Here is a 20,865-nt window from a genome sequence, read left to right as displayed (position 1 = left end):
CCCCAGTGTGAAGGAGTGACTCTTCTTGTTTTTTAAATGTTGAATATTATCTGTACCTAAATGTGGGTTAAAGGTCAATCCAAGAATTTAATTCAGTCGCCATCAAAGTTTGTTTTCTACTTTTGTCACAGAGGAAAAGGTATTTGGAACATTTTCAGGTGAAATAATAACCACTACTTGTATTTTTGCATATGACACATTCGTGACAGCTTCCCCCAAAGCTATGTATTAGGAGAAGCTGGCAGGATCCCAGAAGGCACAGTTAGTCTAGCACCAGCTACCACATGCTGCTAGTAACCTTATTACGTCTGTACACATCACTCTGGTAGCTGTCACTGCCACGCTGTTATTAGCTCTCCTAACTGAGAGGCTCACTGCAGAGTCCAGCCGCCATATTATTTTCACTCTGCTTGGGTCCTTTATAGCAATTAAGGGTGACATTTGATGTGAAATAACAGAGTTCTCTGTTCTGGACTAAGCTGAACACTTTTACTTTTTGTGTCTTTTCAGAGTAGCAAATGTTCAAGTTTGTACTACTTCACTTTCATTTTTCATGTACTTCACTTAACAACCCCTACATGACTCTCAAGGGTGTTGCTTTACTGTAAAAAAAAACACTATAAAAAGTTCAGCGCATCTTAGAGTGACACTTATCCATATTCTTCTTTTAAAGACCTGATCAATGAGGCCCTATACTATCCAGCCCCTATACTCTTGAAAACATATCAATAATTTCTCATGAGAGGAATAGTACTCAGAATACATACTGTAATTTTAATTTTATTGAGCTGCTGCTTCAATAATCTACTTAATGTGTGGATGCTGCTTTCATAAGCTCATTACATGATGGTGTTTTGTGCCTCTCTATGAAAAACGTTGACCTTTGTCAACCAGAATAAGTGACATTTAAAACAGTCATGTGGCCTAATGTAATTTTTACTGTCAAATATTTTTCACAAACGGTTTTAAAGGAAAACTTGTACTTTTTTTCTCTGAATAATATAAAAGCTGTTGTTTCTACTCATTGTCCTGTTTATCTGTCTAAACTTCTCTAACTGTGAAAAAAGGCTGTTTAGCACAGCTAAATGGTGTTTAAATGTTCATACAACAGTAATAGGCTAAAACCATGCCAACAGAAGACTGTACTGCTGTAGGGGAACATTCTGCACCTTAGATGACTTAAACTTTAAAATCTGTTTAAATATATATACGATGGGATATTTGTTGCATTTTTATATTTAAGTACTCAGGAAGAAAAAAACAATCAGTTTTCCTTGTTTGCATCAGGTCACTGTGATGCAGCCTAAACGAGGATCGCCTTACATTTAAAAAACGATCAGGAACAAACAGCAGAAACAACTACAAGAAAACAGCATTGTTTTTATAACCAAAAAAACCTTCACTGTGACTGTCGTTAAATAAATATGGAGGATCAAACGCTTCCGCCATCACGTGGCAGCAATGTAACCATAACGCCATTATTTTCAACTTTACAATAGAGTCTCACTCCTTCCTCTGAGTGTCACTGAAGCTTTGGGAAACGTCAGAAGTATTGCATGAGGACGAATATAAAATCTCACGATTAACTGCGAGACTTGGTGCCTCCAAAATTTTGGCCGGTCTGAAGAGCGACATCCGATGGGGGGATCGACTCTCGGAGATGCACGGGTCAAGGTAAAGAAAGACACTCACTTGCGACGGACACACACACGCACACACACATATTGAAGCACACTTGACGTGACTGACAGGGCGACAGAAGTTTATTTGCACGGCTGACAATCTCGTTTCCACTGGACTGAAAACAGCACAGTGACATCCTCACACACGCTCATGTTTACCTGACAGGATGCTTTGCATGAGCTGCGCACTTAACCAGCCGAATTAATCTGTACACAGACACAGCTCCGAGACCCTATGTTAAGGAAACTATCCATGTGCTGACTTATTGTGCGAGCTGTCCTCCTGTTGTGTTGTGGATTGCACCATGATGCCATGATAGGGGCGTAATCTCATGCGCACTTTGTAAAAAATAATATCACGCTCAGTGATGCGCTGGAGGTGAGGCTGCTAATGCAGAGGCAGGCTGAGGATGCGGGGGCAGGCGCTCTGCAGTTTGACTGACATGCTCGCTGTTATTAAATAGAGGCACGTTAATAAAGTGCCATCAGACTGACACATTTATGAACAGATGGAACAGGTAGCCAAACGTGTAAGTTGCCACAAGGAGAATCTCTGGAAATCCCAAAGTCCCACAGCTTTGCAGAGTGAGTCACAAAAATACAAAACTGTGCAAGTTTAGTCATTCTTAAGGGTAGTTTCTGATGACTTTAGTGTTATCCTTTAGGGGTTCTAGCTTTTTCTATTTTTTCTCTTTTAATGTTAAATGCTAAGATAAAAAAAACAGTATCTAGAAGTCATACTTACAACTGTAACAGCTCAAAAGAATTAAAAACAAAAGCCTGTTAAGTCCTTTGGATGGAAACAAATACACAGCGTATAGACCAAACAAAGGCAGATCCAGTCAAATCTTAATATGTATAGGTCACAGTATTCAATCGAGTGAAATAAAATGGACTCAAAATAGATGTTCCCAGCCATTAGCAATTACCTATTCCATTTAAATCACCCCAAATCACAGACAAGGCTATAGATTGCCAAGGTTATAGCTTGGGTATCATATAGATTGTAAGAAGTGGGTTGAAATGAAATGACTGCACACAAATGATAAGGAGAAGACGTAGTTGTTGCGTTTTACTTAAAACAAAGTTTAAAATAAGTCAACATTTGCTAACAGTGTCGGCCCTTCTGAACCCAAAACTGACTGAAAGACGGTCTGATAATTGAGGCTCCAACCCCCATATTCTTGAAGATTTAGGTACAATCAGGTCAGCATTTTGTAAGTGTGATCAAGTGAGACCACAGGGCACTATGAGCTCCTTTGATATAGTGGTGCATGACCATTAAGAGAGTCGTTAGTGGTTTAAAAGAGTTTTCTAAATCTTATTCTCTGAAGGCATGCTACAAGTTTAGTTAACTTACCAATTTCATCTTGTGCTATTGCTCTGTATTTATAGGGTCATCTGCATAACAATGAAAATATATGGATTTTTTCCTCACAGTGATTTTTTTATTCTTTGTATTATAATTATAGGTTTTAATTAATTGAAAACTTAATTACCATCAAATATAATGGAGGTATTTCTATTATAAAAGTCATAATAGTTCCTAGGAGATAGAATAGGTTTAAGAACTGTAGTGGTCCAAGCTGCATGCCTTGTGGAACTTTATTGATTTAGTAATTGATTTATTAATTGATTTTGGTCAGTCATTGGTAAATGTACAAACTAAAGCTGAATTGGAATTAGCCAAGTCTAAAGCCATCAAGGGATGTGCTTTAATATTCCACTGAATTTGCAAAATGCAGCCCCTTTTAGAGAGGAATAGTGGAAGAAATACCTTTGGTCTAGTGGATTACACTTTCTATTGCTGTCAGTGGCACTATTTTAGTTTGATATTTTTCTAATGCCAGATATGGATAATTTTAATCTGATTTTGCTGAAAGTTTTAATTCAAGTTCTGTTTTGTTCCATTATTAGATTTTATAAAGTTAATGAGAGAGTTTGGCATCCGTGGCATCTATCATTGTAAATTAAGTGGCACCTTCAAGCTTAAGAAAGTTGTAAAATTAAAAAGTTCAAGATATTGGCTAAAATGGCAGGTGGTTTTGACCTATTGCACTACAAGTGTTAAATAAACAGTCCACATATTGAATCTTGCTGCTAATGACCTCATCTAGCAGCAGACAAACTGATTAACCCTTTAGGTCTTATTCGTCTGAGATCATGCAGCGTGTATATATTTGGCACATGTGTGATAGGCCTTTAAAAAAAACAGGCAACAGCAACTTTACAGAACAGTTTACATGTGAGTGCATTTTAGAGAAAAGATCAAATAAATATCGAGGCATTACAGCAAACAGAAAGTAAAACTGCTGAAAAACTGTTTCACAGGAGGCAAATGGTGTGATCTTGTCAGCTGCAGCAGCTCAACCACATCATGTTGAGCAGATAAACAGATTAGAACAAATTAGTCTTAACAGTACTGTGCAGAGTAAAGAACTAAAAGTAAGTTGGTCGCTGAGTTGAGTAAAAAAATGGATGGTATAATATTTTAGGATGGTAGAAGATAATCACGCTTTTATATGTGATCTCATCTCTTTAGAGTTAATAGATGTTACATAGGGGGTGCTTTCAAGGGAGAGATTACTGCACAGGTTTCTATTATGGTGACATCTCTTGAGATGGCATGTGTATGTGCCAGCTTCACTTAGCAGGGCAGGGGAGCTGGTGGGAGGTTGCAGTTTAAGGGAATGAAGGAGCAGAGAAGGCATGTGCACAGTTTGACAATGCTACAGAGCTGAGTGAACTAAGAGGCAGGGTGTTCTCTGACTGACTAATTGTGTTTCAAATTGGGTCTTTTAGTGCACAATGGGGAATGGGATTGCTCTGAGCTCCCCACTGAAGCACCCAAGGATGAGAAAGTTGTCAGATTTGTAGGTCAGGCTGCAGGGGTTGTTGTTGGGCAGACTTGCTAACAGCTCCAGATGTGACCATAGTTTGATGTTGGGCTGTTTTTGATTTTGTTGTACTTGAAGTTTGCTTGCTTTTAAAAACATTTTTTTCCGGTCATGCTTCCACCCCCCAACTCTTTAATTGTTACACAACTGTTTCTTTTGCATATTTTCTTTAAAGAGTATTGTCTTTGTGTTTGAGTTTTCTTCATCTTCATCTACGCTTTGCTCTTTTACTCCCCTCTTTCTGTGTTCATTATCTTTGACATGTGGAGCTGAAATCTTAATTGATTTCACAGTGTTTGAGGGAATTGCATGAGTGTATCCTGGTCCCATCTGGAGCTTATCAGAGCCTGACCCGGTTTTGGTGAGCTACGTTAGCGTGTAGCTCCTTTGGGACCTGTCCCCTCCCTGTGCTGACAAAGGGAAGGCGGCCACAGCCAGCCTACCTATCCCAGCCTGACATAGCCCAGCTTTACCTGAGTGTGATATCACCTACTACTGCTCCAAAGTGTGTGCGCTCTAAAGAACCAAAAGTTGCTTACAGAACAGTTTCTCCTTCCTTACTCATTGTAGGTCACTTGGTCTTCTTTCCTCCATTTTGGAAAGAGCTTCCGGGGATATTTTGCCCTACAAAGAAATAATTGTCTTATCTCCCTAATTCCCAATTATTATGCAAAGGCTTATTTAAGAAAAAGGATTAGATTTTCTCTCTTTTTTGGTGGCTGCACTAGCGAGCAGCAGATGAAATTTGAATGTGACACTCCTCTCCTCTGCTGCAGTGAGGCTGGGGTCCTACACATGGATGAACTGGGGGAGGAGAGTGAACAGTGAGGCTGTCATGTAAGCCGTCTCCTTTGGGGCCACCTCTCGGTGTGCGCTGCTTCCTGCCTCAGGTATAAGCCTCAGTGTTTCTGCTGCTGAGGCGTCAGGCTGCTCTCCTCTCTTTTCCTCGTCCTGCTGAGAAGACAGTGGTTCTGCTCTCAAAAGCAACAAAAAATGGAGAAGGTAAGCTGTTTGTTTCAGCATTGTTTTTGTGTTTTTCTTGTTTTTTTTTGTTCTTATATATATTTACATATTTTTTCTTCAGCATTGACACAAAAAGTATTCAGAGGTTGTTTGTTTTTGTGCCGCAGTTCCTAAGTTTGCCTTGTTGATTCTGTGATTGAACCTGTCCATGCCACATGGGGCCTTTCCATGCAGAGTTGGCATGCCTCGTATGTTTGTGTTGCTCTCCTCTCATCTGAAAATTACATGCTGGATATTAGGAATAGCCCTGGCACTGCCTTTGGGCAAGTAAAACTGGATTTGATCCCGAGGCGCTTATCAGTGCTCCTAAATTGGCAGAAAGAGTGAAATGCAGAGGACAAATTTTCTCTCAAGGATTAGTGATGCATTAGTTGGATGAAAAAAGCTTTAATACGCACCATGACACTGGTTTTCAACTAACAGCTCATACTTAAAAAAAAACACAAAACATCAACACCAGAGGCTGTAATAATTGTTGTTATAAATTTTTTCTCATTGTTTTTGAACAGATTTTTATATCTTTTGTATTATGTGTGTGTCAGATGTCAAAATAGGAAGAAAATAACATGAGTGTTCAAACATTTGCCCTGAATAAGGTGAAGTGTCATGACAGCCACTAACAACTCATGGATGTGTGAAGAAGCAACACAAATGTTATAGATGGGCTCGTGTTTTCACACATGCCTGTATGCATGTGAAATAAGGGCTTTGACTGCGCACACATTGAATCATTTTTTGTTTGTGTCACTTTAGAGCTGCTCAGAGTGCTCTGAGCCAACACTAGCACAAAGCCTGTGTACACTCTGCAACAAGTGGCTGTGTTACCAGTGCACAGATGTGCATCAGCATCAAAAGGCCTCGTCCACCCCCCAGTACACAGACCTGCACCAACAACTGAGGCCTAGTGCCCCCCAGTGTCCTGACCTGCATCAGAGAGGGTCAAGCTCCTTGCCATCCACTGGACAAGGTAAGATTCTGACATTTTACGGCTCATTTCATCCAGTTTTAAGATATTGAAACAGATGATCAATACATAGTTCTCATAGTTTCTCTTTCTCTGGTACCCTAAAGCCTGTTGTAATTTCCGTGTTTTTTTTTTTAATCCTTGCTGCACTGTTTGCTTGTTAATCATGTCTCAGTAGGAACCATTGCCATGAATAATTCATGTCAGGGCCAGTGGTTGATAATAGTTCTTGGAGATCCCTGTGTTTTATTACACCTCTCATTAACACGTGTCCCAGATTCTAAAGCGCTCCTATGATATCATTTTTGCTAATATTAGCGCATTGCTATTTAAAGACCCTCAAGTAAGCCTTGCAGCTTTGTTGCCAGCTGCCTTTGCAGGTGTGCATTGCACAAGTTGTCAAATCATAACAAGCTTGTCCTGAACCCCTTTGCTGTGTATCTGTTAGGTTTTTTATACTTGTGAGAAAATGTGTGAGTGCGCTGACTGACAGGATGTGGTCAGTGAATGCACACAGGGTGATGCTCAGCACTCTACCACAGAGATCTGTGATGATCTGCAGGCAGGAGGAAGGTTGGCTGAGGTAAGCCGGCCAGCAGAGAGCAGCAGGGCTGCGTTCATTAGCCTTATCCTGCTATTGTTAGATAGACGTACTGTGGGCCAACTGTTTCTACTGTGACCTATTTAGAAATGTGTGAAGGATATTTTTGAGTGTGTATCAAAGACTGTTTGGACGGGACTGAAAAAACTCTTCACTTATATCTCGACACACTTCAGCTTAGTTTCATTGTAACCTCAGTTTGGGGATCGATTCTCACACGTTATTTTATCATTCTGTGCAGAGACAGACCACTGTTAATTGTGCACACCAGTATAACTCACCACACTTTTAACGATTCATTACTCTTTCTAAAAGTCTCACAGTGAGCTCTTACTGTTATGGAGGTTTGACAGTCTGATCCAGGTGCAATGTACAGCAGAATACAAAACCAGCATTTTAGTAAAAGGATACACTTGAGAGTGAGACAAGTTGTTGGTATACTTTAACTACCTTTGTATGTACAAGCCTGATCCCACAAACTATAGACAACTTTTTTGGTGATGCAACTATACAATAAGATAGCAAACCTGTTAAACATGTGTAATGTAGCATGCCTCTTGTGTTTACAACTGGGGACAACATCTGGTTTAAGTCACATCTAAATAAGTTTTTGTTATCGGGTTACTGGCTTGGCTGATCATTTTGTAACCCTTCTGTTATTAAGAGACCCCAAAAGGTCTTCTCAGTGCTTGTCATCTTTAAAACTTTATTAAACTCACGTACATCCCCATTGCCCTTCTCTTACCAGAAATGTGAACTGCTTTTGCAAATTTTGCTGATGCTCCATGCTCTCTCCCCTCTCACCTCCCTCCGTCTGTCTTTCAGGCCCAGGGTCGTATCCTTGTCCCCTCCTCATGTGCCACTCTCACAGACAGGAGCCCTTGGAGCTGTTTTGTGAGTCATGTGACCTTCTGTGCTGTAGCAGCTGTCACCTGTCCTCCCACAAAACCCACAGGTCAGTCCTCAGACACGCAGCACAAGGACACTGCAGAGGAGGGCTAACTGCAGGTTAAAAACTTCCTCTGAGCAATGGCTCTCTTTAACTGCCTTGTCACTTTTATCATGTGTATTTGCATACAGTATCCTTGGCCCGCCTAATACCTATTAAGTATTCATACGCTTTTGTTTTGTGTGATGTTTCAGCACAGTAGCTGCCTCTAAGGTCACCTGCATAATGCTTTGTCCCCAGGGAAACAAATTTAATTCTGGTGCTTAGAGAATAAATTAGTCAACTTACTGTCTGGTGGTTGTTCTGATCTCCTCTATTGTTCAGGGTGGTGCAAATCGGGAAGGCCCTTCAGGATCAGCAGTGGCTGTTTGAGAGCCTGATGGTGCAGGTAGAAGAGAAGAGGTCTGCGGTGGAGAACAATGCCAAACAAATAGAGGACAGGTTGGTTTGGACTCACAAAGAAACAGGATCAGAGTCCCTAGTCCGTGCAGCTTCTGCAGTCAATAATTTAACAAAGTGAAATATAGCAAGCTAATGCATAAATTAATGTCTGCTTTCTTCTTCTACATTTGGGATTTTTCTGCCAGGACTGATGCATTTATTTTCTCCTCTCTCTAACTCGGTAGACTTCACGGCGTAAAGATTGCACACAGGAAGGCAGAGAACCAGATTAAAATGGCAAAGATGATTATGATGAACGAGCTTAACAAACGAGCTACCCTATTAATAGAGCAACTGGAGGTAATTACTTTCTCTCTTTTTCTCCTCTTCTTATCATTCAGCCAGCTGTGAATCTACATGCAAAGATTCAGTTACCACTGTGATATAATCAGTTTTGAAAGCGGGCAAACGAGAACCCATAATAATCTGTCAGAGCTGCTTAAACTAACATCTTTGGAACCAGAGCTGTCTAAAACAGGAGCCATTGATTTAACCCACAGAAGAGACATGACTCTCTGTGAACTCTTACTAACATGTAACTGGTTCTTTACAGAAAATCTCAGAAGACTTCCAGCAGCGTCTGGAGGACCAGCTGCAGGGGGCAATAGAGGCCTGCAGCCAGCTGGACCATGTTCAGAAGTTCATCACCTGGGCCAAGACCCACCACTGCAGAGGCCCGGTGCTCTTCAGCAGGGCTCTGGTATGTCTCACTGCAGTACTTACACACATATACACACATGCACACACTCACCCACTTCAGATGTATATGAGAAAAGACTTTTTTTTTTTTAAAGAAAAGATCAATTTTGGTTTCTGGAACCTGATCCCTTTAAAGTGATAGAAAGTAAGAATATCTTAGCCTCGTTTGTTTGTGTGTTATTCTGGGGGCAGTTTTTTGCCTTTATTGGATAAGACGGCTAGAGAGAGACAAAATATGTTAGGACTAGATAGCGGGGAACAGCATGCAACAAAGGTTCATGGCGGGGACACAAAGCAGCGTCTGTCGCATACTTTTAAAGCAAGGCAGATGACCTTTGGCCTAAATTTCTATATTTCCGCATAGGTTAGACATAATCACTTCATATTCTTGCAACTTGGGATCCACCAGTTGGATACTGGTCAGCCCAAACTGGTATCTATGACAAAGGACTGAGCGAAACTGAAAAATAGAGGGTGCTCATTTGTCAGCTGTATGTAGATATTGCACCCCGGCTTCTTGGAAGACCTGAAGATTTGTCATACCTTATTTTTTTAAGATAAGGAAAGTTTGATGCCAAATGTTGTCAAAATAAAATGGATGATCCCAGCACATACCCACATGCAGCTTGATAACTAAAGTTTTGTATCTGATTGGTATTAGTGGATGAAAACATTTTGATCCCTTGTCAACAGAGCTGTTTGAAAATGGTCTTGATTTCTTTGAATTACTTTCTTTTTTCAGATTTCACTCCAGATGCAGCAACTGGTAGAGCCATCACTCCACTCAGACCCCTGGAGTCCTGTCAAGATAAAATTCAACTGGGATGCAAGTTACTGGACCAAGCAGATTTCCACTTTAGGTAAAATTTATGTAAATAAACCAAAATAGTTATTCAACTTTATTTGATGTTCTCAGTTCTAACTTTAACAGTGATTGAGGCACAGTCCAGCCAAAGGTTTCATTATTATTTTGTTGTTAATTATTACTGAAACAACAGGAACTTTAACTAATCTGTCTCTACCTGTATTCATTTATGTATTGATTTCTTCACGCATGTATCCACCATAAAAGGAGCCGTCTCATTCTGAGGTAATGTCTCCATTACTCTGCAGGTCAACTGAATGTTGAGGGAGGAAACTGCACTTATCCTCAGGGCCTGTCCTGCTCCAACATCCTTAGGCCTCAGCCCCTCACCTGCATGACTCTGCCAACTGTGTGTCACAGGGGACGAGAGCCGGGCTGTGGGTACCAAGCCTGTTGTGAGCCCCAGATGTGTTGTCTTCACGGCATTCCCTCTCAGCCAGATCTGTCCAGTCTGGATAAAAGCCAGCTAGAAGCTACCCTGTATAACTCCAGCTGTGTTCAACCTGCCCTGATCTCCTCCTTGCACCAGAGTCAACAGCTCCAGAGGTGCTGGGAACCAGACAGCTCCACGCAATGTCCTCCTCCTTCATCACCCATCCCAATCATGGGAAACATCCAGCTCAACTGCAATCGAGGAACTGCATCCCAGCCTCAAGCCTCTCTGTCTCAGTCTCAATCAAAGTCTTACCTCTATCACCAACACCAGAGAGAAATCCTTCAAGACAGCCAAACTCTGCAAAGTGCAGACCACAGCAGGCCAGGCCAGTGTCAAAGAAGGCTGTCGACTAGCTCGACTCAGCAGCAGGATCCCAGCCACACAGCTGTAGACAGAGATGTGATGACTGAAGAGAGCTGGGAGGATAGATGCAGAGTGGAGGAGGACGATGGGGGAACAGCTGTTGAAAGCAGAGAGCTGCTGGATGAAGAGCTGCAGGAGGACAGGAGGGAGCAGAGTCCAGTCCAACAGCAGCTCCATGTTCATCCAGAGCTGAGAAAAGAGCAGCAGAGAAACAGAGCAGCACTGATGCTGAGAGACAACAGAGATGGAAGGGTGAGAAACGCAAACAGTCCCTGTGATTAACTGTTGGAATGCTTTTGCACAAGAACATTTGCACAAAAATAAATTTGAAACTTACTTGGAATTTAATCACCGTAACTAATGACCCAAAAATGCAGCTGGAAAACACAAAATTCAGAGTTCATGTTGATCAACAGTTAATCTTACTGATGCCTTCACTAAGTAGCTGCTGTGACACTTTGAATTGCATCAAATTAAACAAAATACTTCAGGCTAATTAGGCATTGATTAACACTTATATGGAAATAGACCAATGAAAAATAGCATTAGCTATAAAGTGTAAAAATGAAAAATTTAAGAATAATTAGTTAATTTATTATGCAAAAGTCAAAAGCACTGCAAGGAGCTTTTATGTTGTTACTCTTTCGGTGACCACCTTTGGACAAAATCAGTTGTGTTGTAGGAATGAGGACTGCATTTCCCATGAGCCTTATCACATATTGACATAAAGATATGCCTACTGCCAAAGCGTGCAGTATGTGGGAAGCAAAGCAAATCTTTTTTAATCCTACTTCTTCTTCTTTATCTTAAAAAATGGGGTCATGTATGTTTTGCAATGTAAAGTTATCGGTGCTGGAAGCATCGCCATTTAACATTGCATTCCATTTACAGCCACTCTGCTCTGTTGTCTGCCCAAGTCCTTGCTGTAGAAAAAAAAATCTGTTGCTTATAATCTCATTTTTACGATAGCATAATTAAAAGCTCATTTAGGAAGAACTGTGCCTAAATCTAAAAGTATCACACATGACACTTGTATGTCTCAAACATCCCTTTCTCTGGATGAAATAAGTTACGTAATGGTAGAGCAACATAGTTTCTGAGCAGAATAAGTTGATACTGGGAAATGAAGGAGCCTGTGTTTTTGCTACTGTGAGATCAAAGCAGGTAATGTGGTGTGAAAGTTGTGCACCACACTCTTCGGTTTTTTCTTTTCACACGTGGTTCTGACAAGTTTCTATGACATCTGACTATTTTGAACCCAGCTCGCAACTCATGAAATGGTTAACCACCCGGTGTTGTTTCTTTGCCTCTCTGAAACCACAGTTTATTGGTCACTGTCAGGCCTATTTCCGCTAAAGCACAGGTGCTAGGAGCAGCACTGACTAACATAAAGAGTATAAAGTCAACAAAACAAAATGTTAAACCATACTGAAATTCAGTCCAGACAGTTCCAAAGTCTTAAATGTAAACATTAACCTAATTCAACTGTAATTCTAAACTTTCACGTCAAATTTGAGGCAGCACGCATTTATTTTTTTATTCAAAAAACTAAAAATAAAGGAGCACTTTATTTCAATGCCAGGGTGATCACTTCCTACAGTTGACAGCTTCCTGAAAACAGATGGTGCAACACAAATCTGCTTGAGCTTTTATGAAGAAAGGATGATGAGAAAACAAAGAGGTGCTTTGACAATTAAAGCTCTGAGCTGCATCCCAAAACCAGGAGAGTTCTGTTCTTTATAATCACACTTGATGTCAGCCACATAATCACCTCCTCGAAATGTCTCAACGTGCACGCTTACAAGCACGAAGATGTATTATATTTGCATTTTCAAGTCACAGCATCTGAAAAGGACATAAAACCACTTGGGTGCAGTCGTTTATGTACTTAACCTGTCATTAATGAGTCACTGAGGGAATAGAGGGAGCTGCCAGTTTGACTTCAGTTCTGGTTCACACTTAGAGATAAATTCCTACCCCCCACCCCCCCATCGTTCCACACAGAAGGATTATAGTCTATTTTCCCTCCACACTCTGAATCCTATGCACCTCTCCCAAGGGGCATGGATCAGGTAAGTGTTTTAATCACATGATACTCAGGGAGCATGTGCTCTGTGTGGCCTGAATATGGATGATGGTGCGTTAAAAGAAAGACAAGAAAAAAAAAGGGGTGTTAAAAAATGGTGCTTGATTATTTGTCAGGGCTCCTGTTTACATCAACTGAAGAGACAGCAGTGATGTGTGAAGAAGCTTTTGAGAAGCTTCTAGTTGTTTCATTGTCATGTGAGAAAAATGAAGAGTAGTAGAGAATGATTTACTGTTTTATTTAATTCAGTCGTCAACCTAAGTTCAGATTCTAATGTTCTAGGGCCAATCGAAACCTTTCCTTGCACAGGTCTTATTTTTTATTTGGGACAAAGAAAAGGTATCTGTCTATTATTGCGTAGTGTTGTAAATGATATTGTAAGTGATATTAACACCCACACTTTTGAAACACAGGTTTGATCAAAGAGCCACACAGCATGTATGATAATGAATTTATGCTTGGTAGTAAGTGTTGTAACTGACCTTTTTATCAGCTACACAAAAACAGAGACACATGCCGCTGTGTGAACCTTTCTCTCCTCACAAAGACTGAATCATTTTGAATAATTACTGAATCCACTGAATCATGTTTTTGTTCATTTAGTCCACCTGAACCTCAAAGATGTTTCCAAACACATGCGCACACCCTGCTCTCTGTTGTTAAAGACACAAAAAGCAGCTTGAAACAATGCTTACTTTTGTATGTGTGTGTCTTTAACAGAGATCGACATCCCTGGAGGTGCCAGTGACAGCCCACGAGCGTGTATCTGACGTGCAGAGCAGCAGACTCAGTCCTAGTTTGGTGTGCACGAGGAGAAAGAGACGCTCCCAAAGCATCCCTGCAGAACTGGCAGCTCCATCCAGCAACCCTTACTCTGAAAGACCCACAGGAAGCACTCACAGCCCAGAGGCAGAAGCTGCAAATAAGGTAACCCTGCGTCTGAGTGTAATCACACATGAAGGGAAGTGGAGCTCAGCTGTCAGAATGAATAGCAGTGAATACTGTTGTGTTGCAGTTGTCTCGTGTCAGACACAATTCCTCTGAAGAATGAGTATATCAGATGGATTATGGGCTGTAATTAACAATTATTTTTTGTATCAATTCAACTGTTGAGTATATACTTAGTAATCCTCCTTTATTCCTCCCAAAAAGTAATTTAAAAGCCCAGTCATGTTTGGCCAAAAAAATTCAAATGTAAAACAGGCCAAAAAAGCAGAAAATCCACAAAGTCCAAAATCTGAAACATAGAATTGTAATTGCCTGATATAATTTTTCCCCATATCATGTTCATTTGGGATCGAAATGATTGGGAAATGCAGAGGTTATTGGAAGATTTGACCTTTCTTTACCTCTGCAGTCTCATATCTTCTTCTTAGGCCAGTGATAGAAATCAAGCAAGCAGCTACAAGCATATCACACCTGAATCTCACCAAATCTCCAAAGGTGCTGAGTTGCATGGTGGGTAATGTAGGCACAAAGTTGTAACTGTGTCAGACCCACAACCTCAATGTTACACCATCTGAATTCACCTACTCCAGATGTTCCTGCTAATCTTGATGACATGTTATCCAGGCTAATCAGGATTCTGGATTGTGATTGATGATGCTCAAATGTATCAGTGTTTAATCTGTTGTAAGAGTCTGTGTATGGGAGTTGAGGTTTTACAGATATTTTAATTTTGTAGTATGCCACTGTGGACCCCAAGCAGAGGAGGGCTTCAGACGGGGTGCTCTGTGTTGTCAAGGAATCTTCATCTGAGATGCCTCCTTATAGACGCCACCGGTCTCCTCTCCTGTCCTATAAGACTGAGCCAGGTGCTGGGTTATACTTTTTAATCATGATATTGTCTCATTAATGAAACTTTATTTTAATGTATGCTAACCATTTTCCCCTCTTTTAGAACAATTTTTCACATATGTAAACGAGGAGGTTGATCTTAAGACCAAGGAGAAGTGCAGGGTGTCAAGGAACAGCCACAACAGGTGTGTAAAAGCTATCGATTCAAAAATCTCTCCAGCAGAAACAACAAAATAAGATATGACACTGGTTATTAATCAAAGTTTGCTTTCCTTTTTAATTTACAGTAAAAGAGATGACCAGAAGGACTCAGGAAGGCCCAAGGTCCCAGTAGTTTGTCTGGAGCGTCTCAAAATTCTTGTGTCTCAGCTTCCCCCACACGGGCGGCGTCAAAGTGACCCTTTACCTGCCAGTGGGACAGAAAAAAGCAACACTCTATCACCAGAGAATACCTGGTGTGATACATCACAAGTATGTTGTATTTCCGTGCATCTGGGAAAAAAAAAATCTTATAAATAATCAAGGGAGTATAAGATATTTGTGGAAATACAAGCAGTAGACCTAACTAATTTTCACATGAAAGCTAGCCTAAGGCAACAGTGTGACTTTTGTTTGTAACTTTGTCTCATACCTTCAATATTTCAACAGAAGTAAAAAAAGAAAAGAAATAAAGGGGTATTTGAATTTAAAAAATTAAAGAATATTTATATTTTGTGCCTAATTTTGATTAAAGTAGTTGTAATATCATAACATTTATCACTTTTATTATTCAAGGGGTTTTTAACCTAGAGAAAGGAAACATTTACTATGCTTTAGAAACCCCTGGAAATTGTAGATATGTTCTTTGAAAGTAAAGTGTATTTCAGCAGCCATGATAAAAGTATGAAAAATATGTATAAAATGCTGAAAAGGTGTAAGAAATCTCATTTTCTTTTTCTTTTCTTCCTATTAGTCGAGTCCACCCCAGATCTCCAGTGAGTTTGACAACCAAGGTCGAATCAGCTCTCATAAGACAACCACCCTACTGTCCACTGACCCGAAATATGTGGCACAGAGTTACTCCGCCCTAGATCTGGACTCTGACTCAGATCCCAGATCAGTCTCAGAGGATGCAGTGTTTTCTTGGGAGGATCCAGAACAGCAACAAGACTCAGATCCATCACCAGAATCTGACCCACATGCAGAATCTTCTTCCGAAGTAGAAGAGAAATCTGAGGCTGCAGGAGAGATTGGGCTCTGTGGTGAAGCAGATATTGCAGAAGACTCAGAGCCAAGTTTGGACTACGAAGTGGATCCAGGATCAGATGATGGACAACAGCTGGATGCTGATACAGAATCAGGTGATGGTGGAACAGGGTCAGACGTCCAGCCTGAGTATGATCCCAGGTTTCAAACTGAGACTGACTCTGACATAGCATCTGATCAGCCTCCGGACTCACAAGGCTCTGTGGAGTCTGAGCTCGACTTAGACTCTGACCGTGAACTGACAACAGATGACCCACAACCTCTCCGCTCTGACCTGGAAGAGGACTCACACATCAGTCCTGCTCAGAGGCAGCTTCTGATTGCAAACCCGTCTGCTCACAGAGGCACAGAGGACGACCAGCTTGACCAGGACAGTGCAGCGATGGAGAGTGAGGACTTCTGTGCTGTGTGTCTGATTGGAGGAGACCTGCTGTGCTGCGACCGCTGTCCCAAAGTCTTCCATCTGTCCTGCCACATCCCGTCCCTACTCAGCTTCCCCTCGTAAGCTTCTGGTACTTTATGCAGTGGAGTCCTCAGTACCCTGTCATTGTTTATAACCTGATGGTGTTTTTTTTGCCTTACTCAGAGGTGACTGGGTGTGCAGCCTGTGCAGAGATGCCATGCAGCCAGAGGTGGAGTATGACTGTGAGAATACGAGAACATCTGGAGAACACGCGGCAACACTTGGACTCACTGAATGTGATCAGAGAGTAAGTCATTTTAGAAAGTGCACATTAAAAAGGATGGCTTTTTGAGTCGGTGCTATAAGAATACAGAAGACTTCCCTCACATCTTGGATTCTATTTGCAGAAATGTGAGCGGCTGACTCTTCTGATCCTCAGTAACATCCTCAGTGCTCCTTTCCATGAGCCCGTCAGTCCACTTGTGAGTGATCACACACCTCTGGAAATCTAGTCACAGTAAAAGCCAACTCTGACATGGAAATAAATCTTTTTACTCATTCTGAGTTGTTTATTACCGACAAATGAATGGTCATATTCAGTTTTTCTCATGAAAAGACAGTTTCTTGATGAGGCCTGGCAAATAGGTTTACTTTAATTATTTATTTCTTAATTTAAAAATGTATTTCTTTATTTATTTATTTATTTAATTTAAAAACAGAAAAATATTCTCAATCAACATCAAGTAGATGCAAAGAGACCTGAGTGAGCTGAAATGCTAGAGATGTTTTTGATAATCTCTTTGCCTGATGTCATTGGGCATCCCAGAAAAATGGTTGAATATTGAATATTACACCTGTTTAAAAATATTCTACTGTATATTACATTTTAAGAGTTTGTCCCTCCTCTGGTGCATTGCAGTAAGTCTTGGTGTATTTGTAGCTCACAAGCCACCTGTAAATGACTTTACAGAATAGAGCTTCCTACTCCACAGAGCCCCTTTAGTGTTGATGCCTCAGGAATGCCCCTCTCCAGTCTCTTGTTGTTAATCCGAGACACTTAAGACTTTAAAGTTTTACCCTGCCACTGCTGATCTAAGTATTTTCTAACCATTGGAGAATTTAGGATTGCATGATATAGACAAACACACCTGTGTTCCCTCATTGTGACAGCAATTAAAATGAAATCTGTTCAACATTTATGTGGTGCATTACAAAAGCAGAGAGAGTTAAAAGGACATTGTGTTGGAATGAGTTCAGGCAGCTGAGAGACAGGATTGATTACATCCTAACATCTTTTTTACGTTATGTTTGATCATATCTATTCATGCAGGCTCGTCATTACTACCAGATCATTAAGAGGCCCATGGATCTGTCTGTGATCAGAGCCAAACTCAACAAGAGAAACACACGGCACTATAGCTCAGTGGAACACTTTGTCGCTGATGTCTATCTCATGTTCCGCAACTGTGCAAAGTTCAATTATGTAAGTTGAACATGCATACTTTGTTTACATTACAGATGGTATTTGAAATGATAGGAGGTCTGTAAATACTTGACTGATCTGATAAAAAGTCTCTTTCTTTCTTGGACATCAGCCTGACTCAGAGGTGGCTCAAGCAGGCCGCAGTCTGGAGTCATTCTTCACCTCCAGGCTGAAAGAAGTTTTCCCAGACCAAGTTTTCCCTGGGGCAGAGGCAGACTCTGACAGTGATGAGTACGATGAGGCCTACAGGACCGCTGAGGGCGGTTTCCCCTGGCCAGAGAAGAGGGAGCAGTGCCACAGGAAGAGAAAGAGGAGACACTCTCTCAAGTCAAGAAGAAATAACTTCTAACCAGAGGTGAACCCAGTTCCACCATGAACACAATTATGCTGTATTTGTGTGTAATTATCTGTTTATTGTTTAGCAGCCTGCAGGGCTGAAACGGTGTTTCCATGCTGTAATCAGAAAATAGGCCTAATTAGCAGTTTGCAATAATATCACAGTGCTGCCATCTGATGGCAGCTTAACATATTGACACAATAGTTTAAATGTTTGACATGTAGCAGTTTACATATCTGCACACTTCAACTGATAAGATGAACAGAAGTGTAAAAGAGTAATTATAACATTTTCAATCACATTTATGTTCTTGACGTGGAAACAAAAACCAGCAGTGCGTCGGGAACTTCTGCAGCCTTAAAGATGCTGCTGCATCATATCACATTTTAAACACTGGTTATTTACTCCTCATATACTGGATATTACCCACTGTATTTTCATTTAGGACTGGCTATGTAACACACCCGCTTGTATGCTATATTGTACAAAAACAATGCTGAAGTTGTATGTTCATCAATCTTACTTAGCAGCTTTATTAAGTGGATTACTTAAGGTGATTAATGTAGCGCTCATATATCCAAAACTTTTGAACTTTTAAATAGGTCAATTCTGTATTCACCAAGTTTGTAAATTATATCAAACATTTATTTTACTATATTTGTCATATTACTTATGAAATGTTTGCAGGCATTTATCATAGGTATGATTATTGATGTGATTATGTATTTAAGTAGCTTTTTTTGGTAAAGAACAGATGATTTATAATCTTTGTCTTGTTGACTAAATTATTCATAATGAGAAGAGGGAAATATAACCAGAGTGTGAGAGCTTCAAGTGACATATGTTTTTAAATTTTTGTAAAGGATTTAATGTCCAGATTAAATAACACAAGAAAAATAACATTTAATCATTGATTAGGTTTGTGTCTGTTTGCTGTACGCTTTCTGTTTCACCTCAGTTTGAGCTAAATTTTGTACTCTCCTGTTTTCTCAATATCTCAGGCTTGATAAGAGAGTAAGCTACTGATATCATTTGATAATGATAATTATAAGCTGTAGAGCCACACTGAAATATGTTATTTTATAATATCTGCTGTTGTAGAGCATTTCTTGTTTTATAATGTTCTTGACTTGCTTCCTGCGGCCCTAAGGTAGATTTTACTTGACGTTTAGAGTAAGTACTGCACAAATGATTGTCTGTGCACTCCTTGATTATTTCAAGAGTAGTAAATACACTTTCGGTAATGTTACTTCCTGCTAAATCAATAGATGTAACAATACTTCCTCTCGTATGAGAGACAAAACTGACAGTTACTGTTATTGTTACTGTTTTAGGCCAGCAGCCTTGTTCTTCAATCTCATTTTTTTACTGTAACAGTCAAAGATAAATGCACATGTATGAATATCAATAAAATGCATCAGGATAAAATGATCTTTATGTCATTTTCTTTCTATTGGCTACAACTGATCACTGCATTTTACAGGATACAGAGAAAGGTAAAGAACCTTAATCCACTTTAACTCCACACATTTCTGTTTTGAAGATTTTATAAACTGTAAACAACTAACAACTAATATTTGGGGCTTTCACCCATTGTTTGGATTGTAGGTTTTTTTTTTTTTATGAAAAATAGATTTTATAACTGTATCTTCCAAATTCAACACCCCCTTTGATCTAAATTGGAAAGGCACTACGTCCTCAATAGTTTAAATTGTTGAGATCAAATAAGACTTTTTCAATCCAAAATATTCTCTTAAGTCATTTAATAAATGTGATGCACATACCAGATTTTGATTTGAACATAACTTTCCATTATCTCCAAAGGGACATTTTTGGGGAGTCCCTTAATGAATTCCAGTGATGATGATAGTGATTTAATATCTTCATTGTACACTATGTCAAATCTGGGGTTTTCATGTTGGATGGGGTAAAATGATTGGGATTTTGACCATAATTGCTAGAGTTACTGTTAGAGGCTGCAAATAATGACTGTTTATGGAAATTTGTCCAACGTCAAGTTCAATGAATCTTTACAGCCTATGACAAAGCCTCAGCAGTATAAATCAATAGTTTTTGAGGACAACAGTATTTACAGCTGCAGATTTTAGAGTTAAGTTGGTACAAAGATCTTGAGGAAGTGCAACATTATGTTCAGCCAATTCTGTTGGTGTAGTACAACAGCCTTTCTTTAAGTATTTACACCACAAAAAGACCTGTTTATGAAACCTCAGGCAATTGTCTACTTGATGAAATGAAGTGATTTTAAGTGTCTTCATTTCTGAAACCTCTGTGACTAATTATGAAACTAACCAGTGAGGGGAATCTTCTCACAGATCAAACATTCCATCTTCAAGCAAGAAAAAGTCAAACTTTTGAAGCCACTTTGCCCTCAGACACAAGTGAGTTCTCATAGAAGTTTTCCCCATAAAACCCTGAACACTTCTTCTTTTGGATTGTAAGCATACAGCAGTTAAACGCTTTGAGATTATGTTAAAGAATTTAAAATTAAGACACTGAGAAATCAATCCCTGTTACCTGGAAATTACATTTGTGCTTTTTATACACTTTTCTATCAAAGGGACTAACGTGGATGA

General features: G+C 40.0%; 1 protein-coding gene across 2 annotated transcripts; it reads left to right on the top strand.

Annotated features, from left to right (window-relative positions):
* Nucleotides 1-1,537: 1,537 nt before the first annotated feature.
* Nucleotides 1,538-19,689, top strand: trim66 (tripartite motif containing 66). Of its 2 annotated transcripts, XM_074667278.1 has the most exons (18): nucleotides 1,538-1,674; nucleotides 5,356-5,581; nucleotides 6,356-6,569; nucleotides 7,993-8,122; nucleotides 8,441-8,557; nucleotides 8,743-8,857; nucleotides 9,111-9,257; nucleotides 9,999-10,116; nucleotides 10,370-11,172; nucleotides 13,727-13,933; nucleotides 14,691-14,820; nucleotides 14,907-14,988; nucleotides 15,091-15,274; nucleotides 15,756-16,549; nucleotides 16,635-16,758; nucleotides 16,859-16,933; nucleotides 17,782-17,934; nucleotides 18,047-19,689. In XM_074667278.1, exons 2-18 carry the CDS (start codon nucleotides 5,573-5,575, stop codon nucleotides 18,281-18,283), a joined length of 3,639 nt encoding a protein of 1,212 aa, XP_074523379.1. In that variant the 5' UTR covers nucleotides 1,538-1,674; nucleotides 5,356-5,572; the 3' UTR covers nucleotides 18,284-19,689. The 2 variants fall into 2 exon arrangements, with proteins under 2 accessions (XP_074523379.1, XP_074523380.1); XM_074667279.1 differs by lacking the exon at nucleotides 13,727-13,933.
* The last annotated feature ends 1,176 nt before the right edge of the window (nucleotides 19,690-20,865 follow it).

Source organism: Halichoeres trimaculatus, unplaced genomic scaffold (genome assembly GCF_033239565.1).
Source record: "Halichoeres trimaculatus isolate MK-OKI-2021-1 unplaced genomic scaffold, fHalTri1.1 fHalTri1_scaffold_3, whole genome shotgun sequence".
Lineage (NCBI taxonomy): Eukaryota > Metazoa > Chordata > Actinopteri > Labriformes > Labridae > Halichoeres > Halichoeres trimaculatus.
The sequence above is the reverse complement of the archived record's forward strand: the minus strand, read 5'-3'. Positions and strand labels throughout refer to the sequence as shown.